The 26,370-nt window shown below is 57.0% G+C and overlaps 1 protein-coding gene and 1 long non-coding RNA gene across 11 annotated transcripts; one reads left to right on the top strand and one right to left on the bottom strand.

Moving 5' to 3' along the window:
- Window positions 1-1,201: 1,201 nt before the first annotated feature.
- SORBS3 (sorbin and SH3 domain containing 3) lies at window positions 1,202-26,286 on the bottom strand. Of its 10 annotated transcripts, none has more exons than XM_005562806.4 (21): window positions 24,175-24,270; window positions 21,584-21,740; window positions 21,216-21,333; window positions 19,302-19,495; window positions 17,711-17,774; window positions 14,635-14,673; window positions 14,078-14,144; window positions 12,239-12,329; window positions 11,947-12,033; window positions 11,795-11,848; window positions 10,965-11,051; window positions 10,448-10,494; window positions 9,837-9,976; window positions 9,598-9,650; window positions 9,442-9,488; window positions 9,141-9,255; window positions 7,059-7,184; window positions 5,297-5,608; window positions 4,893-4,996; window positions 4,267-4,373; window positions 1,202-2,025 (listed from the first exon to the last, which is right to left on the bottom strand). In XM_005562806.4, the coding sequence occupies exons 2-21, from the start codon at window positions 21,683-21,685 to the stop codon at window positions 1,964-1,966; spliced, it is 2,016 nt and encodes a 671-aa protein (XP_005562863.3). In that variant the 5' UTR covers window positions 21,686-21,740; window positions 24,175-24,270; the 3' UTR covers window positions 1,202-1,963. The 10 variants fall into 10 exon arrangements, 9 of the variants coding, with proteins under 9 accessions (XP_005562863.3, XP_015310055.3, XP_045253959.3 ...); XM_015454569.3 differs by having other exon boundaries at window positions 21,216-21,288; XM_045398024.3 differs by lacking the exon at window positions 21,584-21,740 and having other exon boundaries at window positions 24,175-26,286.
- LOC141407572 (uncharacterized) lies at window positions 9,090-13,147 on the top strand. The gene is made up of 2 exons (XR_012417142.1): window positions 9,090-9,275; window positions 12,661-13,147. It is a non-coding gene; the product is annotated as an uncharacterized lncRNA (long non-coding RNA).
- Window positions 26,287-26,370: the final 84 nt, after the last annotated feature.

Below are 26,370 nucleotides of genomic sequence, written 5' to 3'. Positions count from 1 at the left end.
TGGGCCGCCCTAGAGAAGTCCCTGACCTCACACATGACCTTCCTTCTCCAAGGGCCCCTGGATGAGGCTGCCTGGGCATTTAGTAGATTTCAGGAAGTGAGGTAGACCTGACTTCAGCATTTAATAATGATGTGACCTAGAAAGCTTAATTTCTCAGAGCCTGGGTCTCTCCCTCTGTAAAATGGAATCATAACCTGCCATGGTGAGGCTCACGTTAGGTAACACCCGGAGAGGCCCTGGTGCCCTGCTCACCTCTCAGCAGCAGCTGAGACACGGAGCTGCCTTTCTTGGCAGAGTGCCTGGACTCTGCCTGGACTATGCCACCACTGTCATCCCACAGGGACCCGCAAGCTCCAGGACTATAAAACCTTGTTGAAGATCAGGCGCAGTGGCTCACGTGCGTAATCTCAGCACTTTGGGAGGCTGAGGTGGGTGGATCACCCAATGTCAGGAGTTCAAGACCAGCCTGGCCAACATGGTGAAACCCTGTTTCTACTAAAACTACAAAAATTAGCTGGGCATGGTGCTGCAACCCTGTAATCCTAGCTACTCAGGAGGCTGAGGTGGGAAAATTGCTTGAAACCGGGAGGCAGAGGCTGCAGTAAGCCGAGATCGGGCCACTGCACTCCAGCCTGGGCGAAAGAAGGAGACCCCATCTCACAAAAACAAAACAAAACAAAACAAAACAAAAACCCTTGTTCAAGAGTAGTTTTGGCTGGCTGTGCCTCACCACTCCCAGCTTCCCACAAAGGACTGCTCAAAAGCCTGAGCCCAAAGAGGAGAATAAACACACACAAGGGCTTCGGTGTGGAAATGGAGCACACAGAAGGAAAACAGCAGAACAGTCAGAAATGTCATCTAGCCCAGCAACCCCACGGTGGCAGCTCCAGAATCAAAACAGTCTGCAAACAAGGCCACATTCAGTCCCCCATCTCTGATGGCTCCCTGCTACCAGGGCCTGGCACTGTTCATTCTCCCAGCACTTCTTGCCACACAGCTGCCCAATCGTGGGGGCTATCCCAGACTGCCTGACACCCAAAGGCAGAGATCTTTGGAGGTAATAACGGTGTTTTTCCATCCTCCCCTTACACACACACCTGTCCCACCTGTCTCCCAGCACAGCCCCCAGCAGAAGGAATTCCCATCTTCCCAGACAGGAGAAGGCATCTCCTACCCCAAGGAAAAGGCCTCAGAGACAAAGTCCCTTGTGTCCAGGTTTATTTTACATTCTCTTCCAGAGGGGACGTGGGGCTGGGGGAGAGCCAGCAGGCAGGCGGGCAGCACACAGCAGTCTCCCTGGGGAACATTTGAGCCAGGCTAGTGGTGCCCGGCCCCACAGTGCGGGGTGATATTCCAGGACCAGGCCCAGGACTTGATAGCCCCTGGGAAGAGGTAGCCTTGGGGCCAGAGCTCTTGCCAGGCCTGGATCGCTAAGAAGGTGCTGCTGTCCCCCGCCTTGCTCCGCCCCCCACACCCAGCTGGAGGCCAGAAGGCAAAGTGGGCAGCCAGCAAGCTGGGGGGGTGGGAGGAACCCCAGCAGGCAGGGGCGGCCTTTGGTCTCTAGGAGGCTAGGAAGCTGGTCCTGGTTAGAGGAACCCCCTGGGGGCAAAGCGGAGCGCTGGTCCCTGTTAGAGGAAAGCTGGAGCAGGATGGGGGTGGGGGACTTGGGGTCTGGTCTCAATAAGGCCTGGAAATGGTCTCCACTTCAAAGCGGACCTCTGTATTTGGGGAGTGGGGTGGGGAGGAAATGAAAGGGCTGTGGGAGGAATGTCTGTGAGTCGTGGGTGGGAATCAGTCCAGGGGGCTTCGAGGGGGGTCCGAGGGAAAGGCTGCGGGGGTCGTCTGCAGATGCCGGGAGCTCAGGTCCTGGGGAAGGAGGATGTGGGCGGGGGTCATGTCCCTCCCACGAGTGCCACTGCTCCCCACCCCATCCTGGCTGGCTCCAAGTTGCCATGGAGACCACTCACACCGGGGCAACGTAATTTCCAGGGAATGTTCCGAATTTCTGGGTCCTCCGGGAGACACCTGAAAGAGGAAAGGCAGGAAGAGCGTTCCCCGCTCCCTTCTTCAACAGGGATGCAAGGGTGAGGGCCTGCCCCCTGCCGGCAGTGCCCAGAACTGTAGGGGAGTTCTGTAGGGGAGCCCAGGGAGGGAGTTGGATTTGCTCTCCTCCTTCCTGCCCCCTAGCGGCAGAAGCTTAGATGGGCAAAGCTACACTTCCCACACTCAACAATCAAAGAATCTGAGCAATTAACAAAGGCGCATCACACTGTACACAGCGCGCAGTCACTCCCCACCTCCTCCGCAAAGTGGGGACGCAGGAGGAGGAATCATAGAACTGAAATCGGGAGAAACGCCCCTGGTCTAATACGGCACCCTCACTTAGAGATGGGTGGGAAGGCCTAAGAGAAGACTGAATGAATTGCCTGAGAGCACCCCCATGCTTAGGAGCAAGCTTGGGACACAGATCCAGGCCTCTGGTCTACAGCCCCACAGAAACTCGTGTCTTGAAGAGGAGGAGGGGGAACCCCAGCGGGCAAAGCATCTGGGGGGCCTGGCACCCGATGCTTCCCCAAAGACAGCACTTCTGTTGGCTGCCTTCCTTTATGCCCTGAAGACAGTGACGCCCTGGAGGAAACCGGCACCAGCCCAGGGTCACCGATGGGTCACTGTGGACCCAGGCCAGGGTTGAGGACCTTCAGAGCCCTGCCCCTTTCCCCTGCACACCCCTGCCTCTGGAGCAGCACTTGGGGAGAGCTCCTGGTGGAAAGGCCCAGAGCTCACACCTGTGTATCCCCACACCCCCCAGCTGGTTCTTCCAGCCTGGGAGGAAGAAGGAATGGAGAAATATAGAAATACAGAAATGTAGTAAGTATTATTATATTCCTATATATGGAAAAATAGGAATATAAACTCAAATGAACGTCACTCCTGACCTTGGGTGAATGGATGATCCTGAGCCTCCCCTTCCAGGCTGGCACCCTGACTTCCTTGGGGGCAGCCCATGCTCGTCCCACCCCCACCGTCATCCTCTGCCCTGAGTACCTCCCTTTCCTCTTGACCTCCCCAAATCCTTCCCCTGCCCTTCCAGGCCCAGCTCCCTCATTTCCTCCAGGAAGCCTTCCCTGACCTGCACTAACTAAAAGGGTCACCACTCGCCACGTGTGGCTGTTGGGCACTTGAGACTGGCCCATGCAACTGAGGAACTGGATTTTTAGTTTATTTCATTTGAGCTACATTTCAACAGCTGCATGCAGCTGGTGGCTGCCATACCAGAGGGCACAGGTCTCACCCATTCCTCTCAAAGCACTTGTGGCTCATAACACAAAAGTGGTACTTTTTCTTCTTGTCTGCATAGATTTGCAAAACTTTATTAGTAGTTGTAAAAAAAATTGCAAAGCAAAAGTGTATCGAGTAAATTTGAATACATCTCTAAGCACCGCCTCCCTCCCTCCCCCATCAGAAGGTAGGGGCCATTCACAGGGTAGTGCTTAAGGTCCTGGGTGGGTCAGGAGACTGGCTGGCAGCTGTACTGGGATCAGATCAGGAAGGGTGGGCTGCCAGGTCAAGGGGCTGCCCAAGCAGCCCCCCAGCTCCTCAGGCCTCAAAACCTGCTTGGGGAGGGGCAGGGGGCTTCTGGCCACTCTCTTCTCTGTGGGGACGGCCCATCCTCTGAAGATGAGACCTCCACAGGGCCAGCCCACTCTGGGGAAAGAGGCCATGTGAAGCCTGGTAGGTTGGTCACCTTGATTCAGGCCGAGGCCAACCTGAGGCTTCCTGCATTTGTCCTTGGTCAGAGCTGCCCTTGGGCCAGCCCTGAGGGGCTGGGACCTTGCTCCACTCCCTTTTCCTCCCAGGCTGGAGGAGCCAGCTAGGGGTTGCAGGATACACAAGTGTGAGTCCTGGTCCTTTCCACCAGGTTCTTTCCCCGAGGGCTGCTCCAGAGGCAGGGGTGTGCAGGAGGAAGGGGCAGGGCTCTGGAGGTCGGGAACCCTGGCCTGGGTCCCCGGTGACTCCATCGGTGACCCTGGACTGGTGCCAGTTTCCTCCTGGGCCTCGGCCTCTTCAGGGCATGAAGGAAGGCAGCCAACAGAAGTGCTGGCTTTGGGGAAGCATCGGGTGCCAGGCCCTCCCCAGTAGCCCGGTCGGAAGCTGAGTGGGGGGTGGTCGGCCATGAATCTTTGCTGAAGTAGCACTGGCAGGTAGCAGCAGCCTACCCACATCCCCTGGGGCCCTGAGATGCCCCCTCCCGGCCTGCCCACATACCCACAAACCAGCCATCGTCACACTGCTGCATGACATCCACCCTGTCCCCCTCGCGCAGCTCCAGCTCGTCTTCGTTCTGGGGCCTGTACTGGTACATCGCCCGGTACCTACGAGAAGCATCATCACGGCAACTGGAGAACGGGCCCAGAGGCTCTAACCCAAGTGTTGCCACTTCCTGTGAACGCCCCAGGGTCCCTTCACGCTCTCACTAGCCCCTGCCCCAGCTCTTCGGAGCGACTCTGCCTGTGCTCAGTGCAGTCTTTCCCAGGCCTGCCTTCTGCCCTCTGGGCCCTAAGCCACTGAACCCTCGCCTCCTCTGAGCACCTGGTGCCTTCCTGTCCATTCTACCGGTTCCACACTTCAATTCTACATGCACTGACCTCAGGGCTAGAAACCCAATGAGGAGACCAAGGCCACAAGGCCACGCAGCTGCCAGGAGGGACTGGGAACATCACAGACCAGCGCCTCCTCCCTGCACCAAATCACCATAAGCTCTTCGAGGACAAGGGCTACCTGGTAGAAGTTTCCCAAATCCACAGGTGGGGACTTGGGGGAGGGTGGAATATGGGGTACTGCCTGCCAGTGACCACTCCCCCAGTCTGATCAAGCCCTCAGATGGTACTCACGGGGTCCAGTGTATCTGAGAGGCGTTAGGAGAAGAGGTCCCCAGGTCCAGGGGATGGCTGGGACCTCGAGGGTGGGACAGAGCTGGACCAGGGGTGCCAAGATTCTGAGGATTGACAGGAAGAAAGGGACGTCAGAGGCAGGAAGATGATGGATGAACCAAGAACACCGAGGGTCAGGAGCCCGGGCTGGCTTTGGGATTCCATCGAGAGCTCCCTGGGCCAGAGCTCGGTAGGCTGAGGTTCCCCAGGCCAGGGTGGGGCTGCCATACTAGCTTCTGCCCTGTCACCCCACTCGTCTGTCCCAGGGCTGTCTGGGAAGGATTCCCAAGTGTGGACAAGTCACGGGGCTGGGGGATGGGGGGTGGGGAGGAGGTGGGCTCTCTGGTGGAGGCAGGCTACCTCACCTGGGTCTGGGGTCTAGGCTCCTGGGTGGAGAAGGAGAAGCCAGTGCGGCGGGGGGAGGTCTGCCCTCCCCATTCGGTGGGGTCAGCTGGGCTGCGCGGGGCTGAGGGGGAGCTGGGGTGATGGGCTGAACGGGCGGCAGCAGTCAGGCGGGGAGATGCGGGGAGCTGGGGGCCGTCGTCACAGAGCCGGAGCCGGGGTTCACGAGACACCTGCACGTAGCTGGCGGGGAATATGCCTTGGCGCCCCGTGCCCGTGATGCGCCCCTCGTACCAGTTCTCATTCACTTTGCGGATCAGGCAGATGTGCTCTCCCTGAGGGGGAAAAGTCAGTGTCTGTGGGGCTTTCCTGGTGCCATGCACCCACGGTGCCTTATCTGGGATGCATAGCAAGGTCCCTCCCCAGAGCTCCAATCACAGGTGAGCCCGTGGCTAATAATGCAGATCCAAACCCAGCTCCGCCAGGTCAAGCTGTGTGGCCTCAGGCAGGCTGCTCTGTCTCTCTGAGCCTTGTTTTCTCCTCTGTTAAGTGAAAATAACCATACTGTCACTATGAGGTGTGAATGAGATCAACAGTCCACTCCTTAGGCACAGGGGACAGGTGCTACCACTACTGCCCTACCTGGGTCCTGTTCCTGCCTCACGCTGGGGGACCCTGTCATGAGTGTGTCAAAAACACACTCCCCAGGACAGGCAGGGAGTCCTCAAGGCCATAGGCTGGCTGACATTAGGTAGAACCACTCCCTGGGAGGGTGGCCTCCAGCCCTTGCCTTCCCCTGCTCTCTCCATCCAGCCACCTTCTTTCCCCTCTGTCCCTGGGGCCAGCTCTTCTGGGTAGCATTCACTATGGTCTGTCTTTGGCTGATTTTGGAAGCATAGTCGCTGCTCCCCAAATCAACCAAAGGCAGACCACTTCTCTGCTTTCTAGAACAGCATTTTTCAAACTTGTTTCACCACAGTCCACAGTTAAAAAGATTTTAATAACAGCCCAGAATACATACATATGTGCGTACACAGAACTGCCTACAGTAGGATAAAGTGCTCTTCCTGCCCGCGACGCACGCTAACGTTTCTGTCTATACCTTTAAAAATGCTGAGTATGATCCACTGCAACCTGCAGTTGAAAATATATATAACTCTAGAAGTTTATGATGATCTTTTAAAAATGGACCAAAATTACTTGGGAGGCTGGGATAGGGGCAGGGGCAGGAGGATCGCCTGAGCCCAGGAGTTCAAGGCCAGCCCGGGCAACACAGTGAGACTCTGTCTCAAAAAAATGCAGAAAAAAATAAAAAAGACTACACTAAAGGAAGCATAATGAAAGAGACTGGGGAAAATTTTGAAATCCTAGGTGAAGCTAGGTACATCAGACTCTTTTTTAAAAAAGTGTTTTTAGGCCAGGTGCGATGGCTCACTCCTGTAATCCCAACACTTTAGGAGGCCAAGGTGGGTGAATTATGAGGTCAAGAGATTGAGACCATCCTGGCCAACACGGTGAAACCCCATCTCTACTAAAAATACAAAAATTAGCCGGGCGTGGTGGCGGGCATCTGTAGTCCCAGCTACTCTGGAGGCTGAGGCGGGAGAACTGCTTGAACCCGGGAGGCAGAGGTTGCAGTGAGCCGAGATGGCGCCACTGCACTCCAGCCTGGCGACAGAGCAAAACTCTGTCTCAAAAAGAAAAAAAAAAATGTGTTTTTAGTGCACATATTTACCTACACCTTCGCCTGCCCCGACCCACCCCACCATCTCCTGCCTGGCCCACCTTGCGGAAGGACAGCTCCACCTCCAGGTCCCCCTTGAAGGTGTACTGGGCCACAGCCTCTCCATACTCCAGCACCTGGTAGGTCGGGGGCTTGATGGGCTTGGGGATCTCATCTGCAGGCAGCACCTGCATGAAGAAAGGTCATGAGAAAGATTTGGCCTTGGCATCAACATAGCACAGACTGGGGGTTCCTGTGAGACAGCAAAGAGAAGGTGGGCCTGCCCCTTGGCAGAGAAAGATATAAACACCAGAAATAAGCCCTGAGGGCAGCCAGGGGTGGCCACAGCCAAGGGGAGCTGGAGGACGGGGAGGAGTCTGGGAAGGCTCCCCGGAAGAAACATTTTCCATAGGGGTATGTGGAGTGGGCATTACTGAATGAAAAACACCAAGAGAAAAGATGGAAGCCAGTCCAATTAGAGAGTTTAAGTTGGACCACAGAAGAAAATGAGGCATTCCAAGCAGCAGGGAGAACTTGGGGAACTGTTCCAAAACTGAGGATTCACCCTTTTCTCACTGCCGAGAACCGGGTGTCCCTGGGTTCCAGTGTCTTGGTTCCTCCTCCCCATCTACCCCAGCAGGAGCCCAGAATCCTCATATTCTCTTTGCTTCACTCTGCCCATAAAAATCAAGCAGCCAATCAACTATTTCACACACAGACAGAAATGACTGGTGGAGTGAAATACTGTATATACTTTGTGAAATTTCAGGACCAAGTGGATTATTGGGCAGGCAAGGGAGGCCTAATGATATCTATCAAATCAAGAGCCTGAATTAAACAACAACCCAACTCATGGGTCAAAGAGGAAGTCGCGAAGGAGATGAGAAAACAGAGTTGACGAAAAATTAACGTGTGAGACACAGCTAAAGCAGCATTCTGAGGGAAATGTATAGCATTGACATTCTTACATTAGGGAAAAATAAGCTTCAAATAATAGTCTAAACTTTCACCCCAAGAAACTTAGAAAAAGAACAAAGTAAACCTAAAGCAAGCAAAAATAAGGAAATAATAAAGAAGCAGAAATCAATGAAATTGAAAACAAAAACAAGAGAAAAACATCAATAAAATCCATAGGTCAAGTAAATTAATAAAGCTCTAGCCAGAATAAGAGAAGACACAAATTGCCAACATCAGGAATGAAAGAGAACATATCGGCCAGGCGCGGTGGCTCACGCCTGTAATCCCAGCACTTTGGGAGGCTGAGGTGGGTGGAACACCTGATGTCCGGAGTTCGAGACCAGCCTGGCCAACATATAGTGAAATCTCGTCTCTACTAAAAAAAATTACAAAAATTATCTGGGCGTGGTGGCGCACGCCTGTAGTCCCAGCTACTTGGGAAGCTGAGGCAGGAGAATCACTTGAACCCAGGAGGTGGAGGTTGCAGTGCACCAAGATCCCGCCACTGCACTCCAGCCTGGGCGAGAGCAAGACTCCATCTCTCAAAACAAAACAAAACGAAAGAAAGAGAAGACATCACTACATATTTTACTGACATTAAAACAATAGTAAGAGACTATAATGAACATCTTTATGCCAGTAATTTGGATAACTTGACATAACTTAAAAGTCACCTATTGCCCTTTATCTGCCAAGCCCAGAACCTCTCTCTGGAATCAAAAGACCTGGATTCAGATTCTAGATCTTTTACCTAATAACTTGTCACTGAACCTTGGCATCCCCATCTGTAAAACAGAGATAAACTATCACTCTCTGAGAAGTGAGAGGAACCAGGGCAGTAATACACCTGAAAGAGGTTATGTGTGTATATGTGATTTATAAACTGTTGCATACTTCCCACTCTTGCTAGTTGCCTTTAGGGTGATTCCCAAAGATAGCTTTAGAAAGATGGATCTGAATGGTGAAAGTCTGGGACACGGAGGGTTGAGGAGCTGGCTGCTGGGTCCTCCCCTTGGCTGGGCTCCACCCTCACTTAGCAAACATTTCCTGGGGTCATGCAGAGCACTGGGCCAGGCCCTGTGGGGGCCAAGGACAATACTGAGACATGGCCCAGCCCCTCACAGTTTTTTGCCTTAGGAAACCCAAGTCTCTCCCAACCCCTGCTTGCTCTTGTCCCTCCTGCTCACCTCCACATAATTAGCAGGGAAGATGCCTAGGCGGCCATGGTGCTCTCCCTCCAGCCAGTTCTTGTCCACCTCCTTGTGGATGTAGACAATGTCACCCTTCTGCAGAGTCAGCTCCCTGCAGGCGAGGACCGCATGGTAAGCTGAGGCCCTCCCAAGCCTCCTTCCCCTCAGACCCTCCCCAGTACACCTTATTCCTCTCACCAATTAGGGATGCCCACTGCAGCCCAGTCCCCCTCCCCATCCCGCTCTGGGATGGCAGAGACTGCCTCGGGTGGAAGGGGAGGGGGAGGAGGGCACTTACTTGGGAGACTGCGCCTGGAAGTCAAACTTGAGCCTGGCGGCCTTCCTCTAGGCAGGGGAGAGGACAGAGTGGGCTACCTCAGTCGGGCGGGTGGCAGATCCAGGATGGTAGCCTTGGGACCACTCCAGGTCCCCCACACCCTGGTCCCCTCCTTACCTTCTTCTCTTCCCTCCTGGCTGGGCTGATCCCTCCGTCAGAGGCACTAGGGTCTGTGGAGAAGCACAACCTCAGTTTGGGGAGGCCAACCTGGCGGATGGGGTTGGAATGGGGTTGCACCCCCACCTAGGGCAGGCACTGGCAGAAGCAAGGGGCTCTGTGACCTGCCACCCCTGGGGCACCAGCATGCCTGGTGGGTGGGCATCTCCGTGAGAAACAGAGCACGGCTGGGTCCTTACCTCGGGTTGAGGAAGGGTAGACAAAGTCCCTCCGACCTAGAAAGGGGCTTCCTCCATCAGCCATTCTGCGGGGGCTCAGGGACCGGGCGGAACCCAGGTAAGGTGCATTCGGAGAGCTGAAGCTCCAGGCTGAGGCCGGGCTGCACGGGGCACAGAGACTGAGCCTCCAGCCTGGGGCTCCGCGTCCCACCTTGGTCACCCCTAGACCGCTCTGACCCCCATCGCCCCTATCCCTGCCGCCTCCTCCCAGGGCGTCTCCCGGGTCCTGGGCTCTCCACAGGATGTCCAACTTCCCGAGTCGCTGCGCCGGGAAGGGTGAGGCCCGGCAGGGCCCAGCGGGAGTGCCTGGGCCGTGGCGGGGCCGCCCCAACCGCGCCGCGTCCCCGGCGGCCGCGACCCTCGCCCTCCGCTCGGGGTTAGCTGCCCTCGGTGACGCGGGGACGGCATCCCGCAGAGAGTGGCGCTGCGGTCCCTCCCGGACACTGGGCTCTGCGGTTCCCTCCTCCCCTGACTAGGCCCCGCGATCGCCCCGTCCGCCCCGCCCGGCCGCGCCACGTTCCCTCCCGCCGGCCCGGGACAGCCCCCTTCCTCCTCCCGCGTCTCCCACTCACCCGGCCGGGGGCCGCTGCTCCGGGGCCCGCCGGGGCGCAGGCGAGCTCTGTGCGGGGAGACGGCGCAATCAGGGCCCGCGACCCCGGGACCCAGCGGCAGTCGAGGCCGCCGCCTCCGGAAAAGTTCGCGGCTCGGGAGGGGAGGAGAGCGGGCGGGACGCGGGGTCCTAGAGGCGCCCGCGCGGCCGATCCCGGAGCGGGGCGGGAACTAGGGGAAGGGGCGGGGGTCCCCGAGGCTGCGGCCCGGGGGCGGGACGGGGCGGGAGCCCGGGCGTCGGGCTGACGTGGAGTCCGCTTAGAAAGGCTCCTCGGGGTCACTTGCGAAAGTCGACGCCCTGTATTTTATTTATGGAGGAGCGAGCCCGCCAGCGCCCAGGAGGGCCCGAGGCCTGTGCGCGCCGCCGGAGGCCTGACCTCGTCTGCCCGTCCTTCGCCCAGCCCAGCCGCCAAGGCTCCCGGCCCGCCCCGACCGTGCGGTCAACGGCGTGCCCCGCGGGTGAACCCAAGGGGCTGGCACCTTGGGGGACGGCAGTCGGGTCTCAATTGCCCGTAGGTCCTTGTCCAGCTCGGCACTCAGCTTGGCCAACTCTCTCTCCAGCAGCACCTGGGGGCGGGGAGAGGCTGGGCAGTGAGGGGCAGCGCACGGTGGGGGTGGGGGCAGCGGTCAAAGGTCGGCTGTGAGAAGCCAGGCCGGCGCACTGGGCCGGCGTAAGGACAGGCCTCAGCGCACGGGCCGGGCTCCTGCCGGGAGGTGTGGCCCGGGGTGCCAAGAGGGCATCCCCGCCGCGGCCTCTCACCTGCCCTGCAAGCCCCCGGAGTGCCTTCGCGCTTCCTGATCCCGCCATTCCGCAGCTCTACCAGTTTCTGCCAAGTTATGTCACTCTTCCAGCACCAGTGGGGCTCCCCATTTCCTCTCCCATCTTCTCCCGCCCTCCAAGGCCTGGCTTCGCTGTGCCCATCCAGGTTCCCCCGCCACCCCAGGGACTGGCGCCCCCACCCTCACGCTGCTTCCTGCCAGCCTCTGCTATGGGTCTCCGCCGGATCAGGCCCTCAGAGCTTCTCAAGGGTCCAGCTCCACCTCCAAGAATACTTCCTGATAATCCCAGTGCACACTGACCACTCCCTTCTCTGCTCCTGCTTTGGCCAACACATTTATTTAACGCATGTTTACTGAGCGCCTCCTGTATGCCAGCCACTGTCCCGAGTGCTGGCGTTACAGAAATAAACCATGTGGGACTGGAGAGAGAGCTCTTAGTTGGTGGCCTATGCCCATGGTCACTGGGGCGGGGAAAACCCTAATCTCCCTGGTTTATCAGGCTGCTGTCCCCAGCACCCTGCAGCACTCACCTCAATGGGCTGGGAGGGCTTCTCACCAGGGTCGTCCACCAGCGGTTTCTTGGGCTGAAGGGTAGAAAGGGTGTGTCAGAGCAGGTGAGCTCACTTTCCAAAATGTATCAGCTGAGGGTGCGTGCACACCCCGAGAGCCAGCCAGCACTCACCCTCTGCCCAGTCTCTAGTTCCTGCAGAAACTGGTTCCACGACTCTTCTGTCCAGACATTGTCTCCTTTTTCTCGGCGTCTGGGCACCTGCGTGGAGGTGGGTGGGCGTCAGCTTGTGAAGAGGGCTACTGGGACACTGGCCAGGCTCAAAATGCAGGCTTGCAGGCCCCTGCCCTTCCCGTGGGCCCACGGTGTCCTCCAAGGAATGCCAGCTGAAAGGACATCGTGGCACAGGGGCTTGGCCATACAGCATACAGCCGGGGCTGACCAGGGAACACGCTGGGTGGGCTACCTGATTTGGGGGCTGCAGCACAGTGGAGAACGCTCCAGGTCTGTAGCTGAAGGTGCTTCTAGGTAACTCTTCAGAGTGGTCCCAGCTTCTTCTGAAGAAAGGGAAGGACATCTCTTCAGCTTCCTTTTAGGGAGACTGAGGCAGAAGCCAGCACACAGCCCTCTCGCCCTGCCCTTGTCCCTGCTGTGGGGTCTGCTCTGCCTCTGACTGCCCTGCCCTTACTCTGGAAGCAAGGCTAAACTGTGGAAGTGTGTGAGCTCCAAGCTTAAATTCTAGCTCCATTGTTTAGTGGATGTGTGACCTTTGAACAAGTTACTGATCCCTCAGAGCCTCAGGCTCAGAACCTGTAATATAGAAATGATTTGGTGACAGAACATGTGTGAGGTGCCCGGGAGAAGGCCTCACACATATATTTGCTCCAGGTGTGGCCCGACCCTCTCCTGCGGGCCATTTTGCTAAATCCTGCACGTGTGTTTGGTCTGGCCCCATGACTGTGGCTATGTGCATCTGTTCAGCTTTGAAGAAGCTGGTCTTTCTGGGTGCTGTGGCTGAGTGATCGTACACTCATGGGCAAGGAAAGCCAGAGGCAGCCCTGCCCTGCAGCTCTGGGCAAGTTATTTCTGCTCGCTGGGCCTAGTTCCATGAGGGTGCTGGATTCAGTGACTCCATCTGTGAGACTACCCCAGCCACTGCAGTACAGCATGGTCACATCTGCCTTAGCTCCCCTCCAGGGCCCCATTCCTGGCTGGCTTACATGGAACGTTCCAGTCTCTGTTTGAAAGTTTCCACCGAGAGGAACCGCTGCATCCGGCTTATCAAATAATGCAATGTCTGACCAAGGGTTGGGATTTGTTGGCTGTAATTATGACTCCATTCTGATTTTGGTAATAATAAAAGTGACGGTGAGAATGGAATGTGTCATTCCTAACCTAAGGAAGCTGTAATCATAATTAAGCCTGTATATTACTAATGTTGTGCAGACTTGCTATGTGCAAAACATGATGCATGATACATACATGATCACACTGAACCCTCTGGGCATCACCACTTAACAGATGGGGACACAGAGGCTCAGATTGAGTGTGGTGCCCACAGTCACATGGCTAGTGGCAGTGCACAGGCTTAAACCCAGAACTCAGTGTCCAAATCTTGAGCCCTTTGCCTCTGAACCTTATCAGCGTTGCCCAGAGCCACAGGCCAGTTTCAGCCATGCTAATGAGATGAGTCCCTCCCTGCAAGAGAATAAGAAACTCAAGGATTTAACTCTGAGAGCAAAGATCCTGATTCCCACGGTGGTGCTGACGCCGCCAGGGCCCCCGCAGCCCGGCGGGGCCTGTGGTTTGTACAGAGGAAAGGAATGTCATCCTTATCCCTCCCAGGGGCTCCTCTCTCTGTGCTATCAGGCAGGAACTTGGGTACTTCCATATCCCCTGTTTTCTCTCAGGTTTCAAAGAGGACAGCCCCAGGTCCAAGTTCCCCTCAACAGTTCTGTCCATGGCTGCCCTGGCCGCCCCGCTCCCTGTGTCACAAGACCGGTGGGATCTTTGGGGCAAGAGTTCCTGCTGCTGACCACAAACGCATCACAAGTGTTCCTGACCAGGAGCGGGTGCCAGGTCCACTCCTGCCCTCCCATCCCCTTTGGCCCTGTAGGGAAGAGAGTCTATGGGGGTGGTGGAGACCCAGAGATGGGACAGAGCCCAGAAGGATAGGAAAGTCAGACCCCACTGCCGGCTGCTGCTCCGAGGCTGTGCCGGCTGTGGCCACGAGGGGGCGCCCATCCCATGGGGGCTCACGGGCCGCGCCTCTCCGCAGCCCTCGGCCCCTCCCCACTATGCTCACCCACTGGAAGATGCTGCCGGGCCGGGCCTGTGGGCAGGTCTTTGCTGGGCTCCTAGATGCCTGGGGTCTGCAGAGGAGGTACACGAGGAAACCATTGAAGGTGGGAGGAGACAGGCCGGAACTGGGGCTGAGGGTGCCTGGGTGATCATTTAGGGTTTCAGCACCACCCCCTTGCTCCTGGGTGGATGGTGGGGACAGGGTGGTTGGTGCTCAGGGACACTGAACGTGGGCGTTGCCCCCAGAACTTTACAACGTTTACTAAATCTTCAAAGCAACTCCGGTAGGTGATGATCTCATCTTATAGATGAGGAAAGGGAGGCCCAGAGAAATCCCGGCCAAGGAGTGGCAAGGCGCCCATTCCCGGTACAAGCTGAGGCTGTTAACTACCACCTACCGGGGGATTTGAAGTGCTCTGGAAATGAGTTATAAAAACCTCTCAAGTTGAACGGAGCCAACTGGAAAGCCCCAAAGCCAGGCGGGGCTGCAGGTCCCAGCCGCAGGGAGGGACGGACACAGGTGCAGAGCTATGGCAGGCAGGTGGGCCCGCATCCACTCACCTCTGGGTGGCTCCTCGAAGGTCCAGTCCAGCTGCAGGTCTGCAGGAGCAAAAGGGACCAGGTCATGGGACGGGGCAGAAAGCGAGGGCAGGGTGCCCTGGGAGGCAACCACAGCCGCTCCCAACATCCCTAGAGCAGGGGGCTGAGGGCTGAGTCAGGGCCTGAAGAATGTCCCAAGGGAGGGAAGGAATTAGGAGGGCAGCTCTCTGGAGGGCTTGAAATGCCTCTGGCAGGCTTAGGGCCTAAGCGAGCCAAGAGGGCAGCCGCCTTGCCCCAGCCCTCCTGCTCCTCCCTCCCCGTTCCCACACACACCCTCTCCCGACCTTTGTGGACTTGCCCTCGCCACTCAGGCTGGGGAAACTCGACTTGCACCCTCTTCCAAACGCTTTCCTTCCCCATTTGCCCAGACCCACTCCTAGCTCCTCAAGGTGCTTGGGAATTTCTTCCTGGGAAGAGCTACTGACCCACTGCTCCCCACGGCGCGCGCACGCGCACACACACGCTACAACGGCGCCTGCCTAAACGCCAGCCACATCACCCCTCACTGGACCCCACACCCTCCTCCGACTCCTGGATTTGTCTGCTTTCCCCCATAGCAAACTGTAATCAGTGAGCATAAAGACCTCCACCATCTCCAATCCCCCTACTCCCCGTCTCCCTAAACAGACTTCTGCTCACCACGGCGCATCTACCCACTCTTATCAAGGATGCTGGTGACCTCCTCGTTGCCAAATCTGACGGTCAATTCTGTCTTCATCTTAACCCATCAGCTGCATTTGTCACCACCGGTCACATTCTCCTTTTGGAATTCCCTTTCCACTTGGCCCCAGGGAGATCTCTCTGTTTTCCTCCTGCCTCCCTGGCTCTACCTTCTCAGTTGCCTTATTGGTTCCGCCTCATTTCTCAAACTTCTAAGCATCCAGGTGCGTGGGGGCTCAGTCCTGGGTCTGTTTGTCTCTCTATCTCCCTAGGTGATCTTGTCTAGACTTATGGATTGTTGTTTTCCAGAGATGGGATCATGCTATGTTGCCCAAGGTGGACTTGAATTCCTCAGCCTCCCAAATAGCTGAGACCATAGCTGTGTGCCACCGCACCCAGCTAGTCTTAAGGCTTTTAAAACACCATCTATTCCCATGATTCACAATCTTGGCTGCACACTAGAATTACTGGGGAAACTTTAAATCAAAATCTCTCTTTTTTTTTTTTGAGACTGAGTCGCCCATGCTGGAGTGCTGTGGGGTGATCTCAGCTCACTGCAACCTCTACCTTCAAGCAATTATCCTGCCTTAGCCTCCGGAGTGGCTAGGATTACAGGTGCACACCACCACTCCCAGCTAATTTTGGTATTTTTGATAGAGACAGGGTTTCACCATGTTGGCCAGGCTGGTCCCAAAATCTCTTTTGAGTGAGTCCCAGGTATTTCCATCTGCAGTTTTAGACCTTGTCCCATGAACTAGACTTGGATATTCATCCGCTCACTCAATCTCTTCACTCAGAGGGAACACGTGTCTAAAACTGAACACCTCTTTTCTTTTTTTCTTTTTTTTGAGACAGAGTCTTGCTCTATCGCCCAGGCTGGAGTGAAGTGGCATGGTCTCAGCTCACTGCAATCTCCGCCTCCCAGGTTCAAGCAATTCTCCTGCCTCAGCTTCCCGAGTAGCTGGGATTACAGGTGCATGCTGCCACACCCGGCTAATTTTTTGTGTTTTTTTTAGTAGAGACAGGGTTTCACTGTGTTGCTCAGGCTGGTCTCGAACTCCTGAGCTCAGGCAATCCACCCACCTCAGCCTCCCAAACTGCTAGGATTACAGGCGTGAGCCACCGCGCCCAGCCTGTGAATGCCTCTTAAACCTGCTCCTCCTATAGTCTTTCCTGTTTTGACAAATGGCAACTCCCATCTTCAACTTGCTGAGGTTTAAACCATCCTTGACTGTCTCTTCCATGCCACGTCCAATCCATCAGCAAATTCCAGTGACTGCAATGTATTCATAGTCTCACCCTGTCCCACCAGGGCCACTGCTACCACCCTGGTCTAACACACGATTACCTCTCGCCTGGATTAAAGCAAAGTTGTAAAGGCGGCTTTTTCTCCCTAGCCCCTACCAGGCAAGGGAACTGGTCACCCTGCTTCCACCACTCCTTCCCCACCCCTCAGCCAGGCACAACCTTTTCAGCCATTACCTGTCAAAGCATGGCACTCTTCCGTTCAGTGGCTCCTCCTCATTTGCACCGTAAAAACTGAAGTCCTTGTAATGGCCCACGAGGCCCCACATGCCCTGACCCCACCACCTCTCTGACTCCATCTCCCACCACATGCTCCTCGCTCCAGGCCAGGCTCTCCTTGCCAGTCCAGAACATGCTTCTACCTCTGGGTCTTCGGAGCCCCCTTTGCTGGAATCCTCCCCCGAGCTCTGCCAGGCCGACTCCTTCACTCCCTCCGTGGTCTGATCAAACGCCACTTACAAGTGCCTTCCTGGCCCCTCCTGGGTGAAGCAGCAGCCTCCCTGCTTGGGGCACTCCCCTGGTCTGGCTTTATTTTTCCCTAGCCCTTTCCACCATCTGCCATGTCAAAGGTGTGTGTTTAATGTGTGACTTCCTTTGATCTTTGGCACCTACAGTAGTGCTCAGCATGTGGTCCATGCTCAATAGATGGTCAAGGACTCGCTGAATGGATGGGTGACCTCAGAGCCAGCTCCTAGGCACCCCCGGGGTTGGCTGCATTTTGAGTTGTGGAAGAAAACAATGCTTCCAGTAAGGGAATGACCACTAACAGTGGCATTCCAGCCTGGCAGGGAAATCAGAGAGGGACTTTAGGAAAGGAATGGTTTCTCAGTCCCCTCAGAGGACACTGGGGGACAGTGGCTGGTCAGTGTCCTTCTGGGGATGCTCTAGAGACCACTGCTGGCTCCGAGTACAGGGAGGGGATAGCCTATTTTCAGGACTACTCATTAGAGCCTTGGGGGAGGTGGAGAAGAACCCGTTGAGCAGCTAAGTCCCCTTTTCTTTCCCTGTCTCTCCAAGTCCCAGGGGCCAGAATCCACTTTGGCAGGGCGAGGACCCTGGAAGGGTATCTTACCTGGCATTTTCCGGTGAATCTGCTGGAACATTCTCCGGTACCAGTCTCTGGGGCTGTCAACACTCTGGGATCAGAAAATGCAAAGTCAGTTGTCCCTGCTTATTCACCCTCCCAATAGCAAGCCACCCAAAAGGACTCCCTAGTGAGTCCTTTCTCTGGCCACCCCTGAACCCCCGATAGGTGAGCTGGGGAATACTTCTCTTGTGATCTCTTTAATAACAATAGCTTCATGTAACACATCCTATATAAGTAAGATACATGGCAAGAAGTCCATCGAAGTGTATGCAATAATGATGTTATGAGATTTGGGCAATTTACAGTTTTTCTCTTTGCTTTTCTTTATGTCTAGTGTTTCTACAAAGAACATTTTTCTTTTGGAGGGACACAGGGTCTCACTGTGTCACACAGGCTGGAGTGAAGTGGCATGATCATAGCTCACTGCAGCCTCCAATTCCTAGGCTCAAACAATCGTCCTGCCTCAGCCTCCTGAGTAGCTGGAACTACAGGTGTGCACCATCTTGCCTAACTAATTTTATTTTATTTTTTTAGAGACAGGGTCTCACTATGTTGCCCAGGCCGGTCTGGAACTTTTGGTTTCAAGTGATCCTCCTGCCTTGACCTCCCAAAGTGCTGGAATTACAGGCGTGAGTCACTGCACCTGGGCCAAAATTGATAGTAATAATGTAGGAGTGAGATGCGTGTTTCGCATCACCTGCTTCATTCAAGCCTCAAAACAGCCCTGGGAGGCAGGAAGGGTATGTTACCATCTCCAATTTCCAGATGAGAAAATGGAGCTGGCCGCTGGGCGCGGTGGCTCACGCTTGTAATCCCAGCACTTTGGGAGGCTGTGACGGGCGGATCACAAGGTCAGAAGATTGAGACCATCCTGGCTAACACGGTGAAACCCCGTCTCTACTAAAAATACAAAAAATTAGCCGGGCGTGGTGGTGTGCGCCTGTAGTCCCAGCTACTTGGGAGGCTGAGGCAGGAGAATGGTGTGAACCTCGGAGGCGGAGCTTGCAGTGAGCCAAGATTGCACCACTGCACTCCAGCCTGGGCAACAGAGCAAGACTCCGTCTCAGAAAAAAAAGAAAGAAAGAAAATGGAGCTGAGTCAAGACATGAAAGTGGATGGAAAAGGGCAGGGTATCCCCAGTCCTAACTGGACCCCCGGATCCTTCCACTCTTGCCACAGTGAGAGATCTTCTCAGACAAGACTCATTCATTCGGCCAGTCAGTCATTCATTCAGCAACCATTTCATGAGTGTGGTGACAGGCCCTGGGGATATGAAACTAAGAGAGGGTGCCCCGCAGCCTCAGCCCTTACAGCAGGGGTTCTCTACCTTTGAGACACTGATGGGAGTTCTAGATCTGTACCCTGCACAAACCACTTGAGCAACTCAGGCACACAAGGGTGTCCGTAGCTTCATGAGGTTTACGGCCCCTGAACTCCACCACGGTTGAACCCCTGCTTAGTCTGGGATGGTTTGGGTGTGGCCTTTATTGTCCCACCCCCACTTTAATGCACACAAGTCGAGCTTCCTGTAGATCCCTGGGCCCCATCTTTCTGTGGCCCCCAGCCCTGGACTTACGGATCTCGGGGCAATAGGCATTCCGCTCTCATCCACGGGCCCGATTCCCTCGTACTTGACCCAGCGCTTGTCCCGACGCTTGCTGTCCTTGGTCCACGTGGCTGACCAGTTCTGGGCATGCTGGGAGGCAGGGATCTTTGTGTTTGCAGAGGGCTTGCTCCCAGGGCCTGGCCAGGTCTGATAACACGTGGGGTCTGTCGGGTGCGTGCAGGAGAGCATTAGTGAAAGGCAGTGGTCTCCACCTGAACCTGTGTGTCCCTTAGCTCCTCAGAGCATGGATCTCTGTGGGTTCAAAGTTTCAACATCGCCTAGTTTGTTTGAGTGGATGACTCAGTTTGTTTGTTTAAGTGAATTTAAATGGATTTTGAGAATGCTGTGCCTGGCCCTACCCCCATCCTTCTTTCCTGGGACTATCCTAAGTGCTTTCAGAATAAGGTCTGGAAATGATTACTTGTAGAGAATACAGGGGACATCCCAGCTGGGGTGTGGCAGTAAAGATGCTGGGCTTGGAGGGGACAGACTTGAATTCAGACCCCAGCTCTGCCACCTACTGGCTGCCAAGGCCTGGGGCACATCAGTCACCCTCGCAGTGTCTCAGTTTCCACTTCTGTAAAACAAGGCTCATCGTGACAAGGATTCAGTGACAACTAGTGTGTGTGTGACTGTACCCAGCACAGTGCCTGACCCACAGTCGAGAGGCTCTCAGTGAAGGTCAGAAACCCATTCCCTAGACATGGTTGTGACTGAGTCCTCAACTTACCCATCACTGTTAGCCTCTAAGTAGCTAGGGCAGCAGTATAAAGGCTTTGAGACCAGATGGACAAGGGTGTGAATTGTAGCTCAGCCTCGGTGGCTGAACGTCTCTGTGGGCGGGATTCCTTACTGGGATGCTATCAGTCATCATCACCCCTACTTTGTCAGGATATCAAGGGGTTAAATGAGGTGAGCCTTGTAAAGGGTTTTTACAGTGGCCAGCATGCTCTGGGTGTTCCATAATTTTGTGGGTGTTTTTTGTTTGTTTGTTTGTTTGTTTTTGAGACGGAGTTTTGCTCTTGTTGCCCAGGCTGGAATTCAGTGGCATGATCCTAGCTCACTGCAACCTCCACCTCCCAGGTTCAAGCGATTCTACTGCCTCAACTTCCCAAATAGCTGGGATTTCAGGCGCCCACCACCACACCCAGCTAATTTTTGTATTTTTAGTAGAGACGGGGTTCCGCCATGTTGGCCAGGCTGGTCTTGAACTCCTGACCTCAGGTGATCCACCCACCTCGGCCTCCCAGTGTGTGTGTGTTTTAAGTGACAAGGTCTTGCTGTGTCACCCAGACTGACAGAGACAGGGTCTTGCTATGTTGCCCAGGCTGGATTCTTGTTTGTTAAATGAATAAATTCCTTTACACAGCACCTGTCTCATGGGAATGCTGCATAAAAGATGTCACTTTAGGAGAGACATATTCAGGGCTGGCCTGCACCCAGGAGTTCCCAGGACCTCTGGACCGGGACCTAGAGCTGCCTCTCTAAACTCCTGCTGGGCAGCCTGTTGGGCCTGAATGGGACAGTCTCCACCCTTTCCCAAGCCAACAGATACCCACATCACCTCCACCCTTCCATCCCCAGTCCCTGCAGGAGGTTCCCCCGGCGCCCAGGGCTCCTGCACACTTCCTTTCCCTGGCACTGGGCTGGAGGGCAGGAGAGGGGATGCGTCAGCCTGCTCTCCCCAGGCGGATGATGTCTCTTGCAGAGTCAGCAGGCTCCGCAGGGAGAGGCTTGCAGTGAGCCCAGAGGCCTCTGAGGAACCTCCTCATGGCCTCAAGAACCCCATCTCCCGCTGCTGCCCCTCTCGCTCCACACAAGGCAGTGCCAGATGGCAGGGCCCTGACCCTCCATCTCCAGCATGAGGCTCCTGAGCAGACCTACCCGGGTGCCGGGAAGCATCTTGTCTTGGTGTGTAGCAGCCATTGCACACAGTCCTGGGCGCGGGGTCGTGGAACTGGAAATTAAGGGTGTTGGAGCCACCATTCCGGATCACGGGCACCTGCGGGGAGGGGCCAGGAGCGGCAGCTCAGGGCCCAGCAGGGTGGGAGGGATGGCTACTAGGCACAGCCTATACCCCTCGGTGACGGTCCCAGGCCCACCTGACGATTTTGTGGGAAACCAGCGAGGCCCCCCAGAACTCTCTTCAGCCCTCCCTCCATCCCTTTCATCCTCTTGCCCCCACCTGACTAGCTAGCGTCCCAACCAACTCCGGACCCCCAAGACACCCTCCTTCCTACTGACTCACTCACCCGTGTCCCCCGGGAGGAAGACCCTATGTGGGACTGGAGGTGGCCAGGGATGAAGTCGTCCAGGCTGAGCCCGGCAGGGAGGCTTCGGGGTGGGCCCTGCATGCTTGGGTTAAGGTTGGAGGACTCAGGGCGAGCCAGCTGCTCCTCTGCGTGTCCTCTGTGGGGAAGGAGGAAGGAAGGGAAAGCCCTGCTAGGCCGGGCTGCCCATGCCCTCTTGGCTCGACCCTGGGATAGGGGAGGAGGGGCCGGCTGTGGGAGGGGGTCAGGATCAGCTGGGTGCGAGCTCAAGGACCCAGGAAACAGGCCACGCCAGGCACCCGCCTGCAGGCTGCCCGTGCCTGCCGGCTCTCAGAGGTACAATGGGCCACTTGTTACGCCCAGGGCAGGAGCTCTGGGTGGGAGTGGGGGAGGGGGAGCTTGGGTGAGGAGGAGGGGAGGGGCTGGCCAGGAGCCCGTGGGGCTCTCCCTGCGCGGGTGCAGCCGGCTTCCCCACTCCCCCTGAGGGAAGGCGCAGGGGAACTGGGGCAGCTGGCAGAGCGGGGGCCTGGGCCAGGACTTTGTTTCAGTTCCCTCTGCCTCCCCCAGGCCCTGTGTGGGCATCTCTTGCCTGCGGCACAAGGGATTACTCAGCCACCCGCCCACTGCCCTCTAGGAAGCAGCCAGCAGGGCCTTAAGCCCGACAGGGCCACGGGGAGCATCGGGGGCATTTCCAGGCAGGAAGACCCACTCTTGCGAGGTCACAGGGAGCATCGGGCCCTTCTTTGGCCTCCTTCACAGAATGAGGACTCAGAGGGCTCTGGGTGGGTGTAGAGAGAAGCGGTGGGTGCGGGCAAAGCTGGACCTGCTCATGCCCACGGAGAGGTGGTGCTGAGTGCTCTGGGGTGTTCTGCATGTGGCCACGTGTGCATGCACATACACGGGCACCCTGGCTCCACTTTCTCCCGCCACTCCAGGCTGTTTTGTGAGTGGAGGGTCTTCCCTGGCAGCACCATGCCTGCCCGCAGCCAGCTTCTTCCGCCTCATGCCAAGGCTGGGGAAGGGGAAGGGAGCCCCAGGCACCCAGGGAATGGAGGAGCAAGAGGGGAGCCCAGAAGGGTGCGTGCAAGAGGACAAAAAGGGGCTCCCAGTTTGGGGTGTCCAAGCGCGCTTTTTGACCCAGAGCACTGTGCTGTGGTGTCCATCCCTCCTCATCTTGGCTGCGGGACTGGACCAGAAACAGGCAAGCTCTGCCACTGCCCAGGACTGGATGGAATCAGATTTGCCTGTGCCTGTGGGGCCCTTGGGGGCTCTCAGGGAGGGCTGCAAATGCATCGGGAGGAGCTGTGTGTGTATGTGTGTGTTGGAATCTGGGTGCAGAGCTGTGAATATGACTTCTGGGGGGGCCACTGGGCAGACCACATGAGCTGCACGGGGGTTGTGGGTACAGAGGGGTGTCAGCTGAACAGTGGTGGGAGGTGCAGTCATATGAGCAGTGTAAGACTTGGGGGGCCCGGAGGGGATGAAGGTAGAATAAGGCTGGGATGACTCATCCCCTGGACCCAGCTCCTGCCCAGGGCTGGCGAGGTTGCAGCCAAGGCTGGGGGCAGCTCCTTGTCTCTGGTTTGAGTTTGTGGGGACTTCTGACATTCGAGTTGCTGCGACACAGCTCTTCTGTGCCCATGCCTGACTGCGGGAAGTGGAGGGCTGAGGCTGGAGGAGGAGCAGCTCCCCAGCTGGGTCCAATTAGGACTCCCACCAAAGCAAAACATGCAGACACACCCCAGTCCCCACACTCCACCTCCTCTTGCAGGGGGAAGTTGAGGCAGGGTGGGGTGGAACCTCAGGAGGCCTGGAGCCCGCAGGCTCCTCGCAGCGCCCCTCCCTGTCCAGCTGACTGCTTCGGGCCAAGTTGCCGGTCAGCAGCGGCTGCCTGGGCCATCAGCTGACAGCGCCTTCCTTCCCTGACCTCCCCGCCCACCTCGTGCTCAGTGAGAACTGCTCTCTTGGAGGATGGGCAGGGGAGGAGGTCCCCCACGACCTGTAGTCAGAGGTTGCTGACCCTTGGTGCCCCCATCTGCCCCTTCTCAACCCTGCTCCCTGTGACATCCCCCCCGGAACCTCCAGGGAAGGGTGGTCCGAGTTCTTCTCTTGGCAGCCTGGTCAGGAGACTTACGGAGGACTTCCAAGGAAGAGGGTAGCATCTGGGGACTGGTCCCCCATGTAGCAGAGAGCGGAGGGGTCCTCCCAGAATTCAGGCCGCCCCTCCACGCAGGCAGCCAGCCCCGGGAGCGGGCGAGGTCCCGGGATCGGGAGAGGGGAGGCAGCCCTGCTGGGGCAGACACCGGCTTTCCTGCTCTGAACACTGCCCTGGTCTTGGGGGCCTGGCCCTAAGCGCTTACCCAGGTATTTCTCAGCCACAAGGCCACGTGTACAAGGACAGGTTTCTTGAATTTCGCTTTTTCTGGTATGAGGGCTGATGGGGGGTACTTCCCACCTCTTCCCAGAGTTTGGGACGCGGACCCCAGGGAGGGACTCGGTGAGGTTCCCTGGGGTTGGGCATGGGTCCCTCCCGTGGCCTCGCCTACTCCCCGCCCCTCCTTCCCCGGACCTACCTTCCCCGGCGAGCAGGTGGCTGGGCCCGAGGCCGTCCGGGAGCGCAGGAGCATCCCTGCCCGGCTGCTGCCTGGCGCGGGCGCTCGGGGAAGAAGGGCAGGGAGAAGCGCGGGCCGTCGCGGCCCTCGTGACCGGGTCAGGACGGGCCGGGCCAGGCTGGGCGCCCGACAAGGAAGAGGGAGGCCGAGGGGGTGCGCGCTGGAGGCAGGACCGTGAGAGTCGCGCGGCGGGGCGGGCGGAGTTTGGGTCTCGGCTCTGGACTGCGGGCCGGGGCTGGGCCGGAGAGGAGGGGCGTGCGAGTGCCCTCCGTCCGTCGGGGAGCGCGCGGGGACACTGGTCCCCTGCAGAGGAGGCCGGGCCGGCGGGGAGGCGGCGCCGGGAGGGGCCGCCGAGGGTCCCCGGGGAGCTCTCTCTGGTTTCCCAGCTGCCATCCCGGCCCCTACCGCGGGGCTGGCGTCTGGGAGGGGTCGGGCGGCCCGACGCGGGCCACTCAGAGTTTCCAGCGACATTTCCAGAGTGTGGGAAGCGAGCGGCCTCGCGGCGGAGCCAGGACAGGGGGCAGGAGTGGTGAACCGGGCGGAGCCCGGACAAGGGGGCAGGAGTGGTGAACTGGGCAGGCCGGGGGAGGCGGACAGGCCGGGAGCGAGATGAGGGCGCCCCGCGGGCAGAGTGTCAGAGTTGACCAGGGGAAGGCCCCGCCGCCCGTCGGCGCTGGGGGAGAGGGTGTGCCTGCGGCGGCGCGCGGCCGGGCGTGTGCAAACAAACAGGCGCGCGTGCACTGCAAACGTGGGGACACTCACACACGTGCAAGCACAGGGAGGAAATCAGCCCAAGGGAGCGGCACCCCTGGGCGTGCCGCGCCCTTAGAGAGGATAAGGGTGGGGTCTCTTTTTCGGGGATGGGATTAGGAGGGTCTTGGTGTTCCCGGACATTGTGTTTGTTTTGATCTGCCTGCTTTTCCTCTGTTCTCGCTGCTCTGAGCTGAGTCCCTAGAGCCCCGGCCCTCTTGCTCCCCATCCACTCTGGCCATCCCCTCTCCCTGTCTCTGCCCCGAGCCTCTGTGTGGCACAGGGCCTGCTTCAGAAAGTGGGAATGCCTAAGGAGCATTGACCGGCCTGGAAACACTCTGGAATCCTTTCTAGCCCTTGGGTTGGCTCAGGGATCCCCAAGCCCCAAACCAACCAACCAGCAAATAGTTGCTGATCAACTTTAGATAGGAGCTGGGCGTGATCAATGCTAAATTATGAAAACAAATGTCATCTCCTGCATTCCTACTGGGTGTCAGACTGGTGCCAGAGGCCACCAAGAGCTTTGGAGTGTTTTCCAAACTCACCGCTCAACTCAAAGGTTGGAAGGAAAGAGAGTGGAGAAAAGACTAAGCGATTTTCAGTCCCTACCACCATTACTGCTTTAGTCTTATCTTCTCCCTCCTTCAGGTAAAGGAGCTCTCCCCAGTTGCCTTGAAAGGACATCACACGTGAAAGCTGGAGGAGATGTTTGGGTTGAGAAGCTTCAGATAGGCCTGCTGGCCTCTTGCGCCTGCGGGGCTGCCATGTAGACACAGACAGCCGCACCAGCAGCAGTGGGACCATTGGGGGACACATCATAGGGAAGCAAGTCCAAGGCTTCCCAGGAAACATTTGTACATGATTCCAGGGGTTCTGAGTCTGCCAATCCTGGGGCATCTATGTAAAGGCAACTGTCGCACTGAGCGGGAGCTGAACAAGATGACCTTCAAGACTCCTTCCAGGAACCTGCCTCTCCAGGAAGGTGGAGAGATGGGGATTGCGGGGCACTGCTGTGGAGGACAGCTGAGCAGGGGAGGAACCCTGGGACACTTCTTGAGGGAGGCAGCAGTGCACTGCCCCTCCCCTGAAGCTTAGATACCTGCTTACCCACCCCAGGTAGCCTCTTCCCTCCCTCAGGGATAAAATAGGTGCCCATTTTCTTAGACACGCATTTTTCCCACCTGTCAGGGTCCTTGGGACTAAGAAGGACCACATCACTTTCACTTTCTTCCTTCTTCTCCCAAGATGGTGAAGCTGAAGCTCTTCCGACTCCAGGAATCCTGGCCATACCCCCTCACCAGCAGCAAGCTTCTCTTATTCTCTAGGGCTCTGACCTGGACTCCAAGATAAATATTTAGTGTAGAGGGTGCAGCTGAGCTGACAAAATTCCCCACTTCCTGTTTCTCA

This window comes from Macaca fascicularis, chromosome 8 (assembly GCF_037993035.2).
Source record: "Macaca fascicularis isolate 582-1 chromosome 8, T2T-MFA8v1.1".
In the NCBI taxonomy this organism is placed as follows: Eukaryota; Metazoa; Chordata; class Mammalia; order Primates; family Cercopithecidae; genus Macaca; species Macaca fascicularis.
This window is presented reverse-complemented; position numbering and strand designations above follow the sequence as displayed.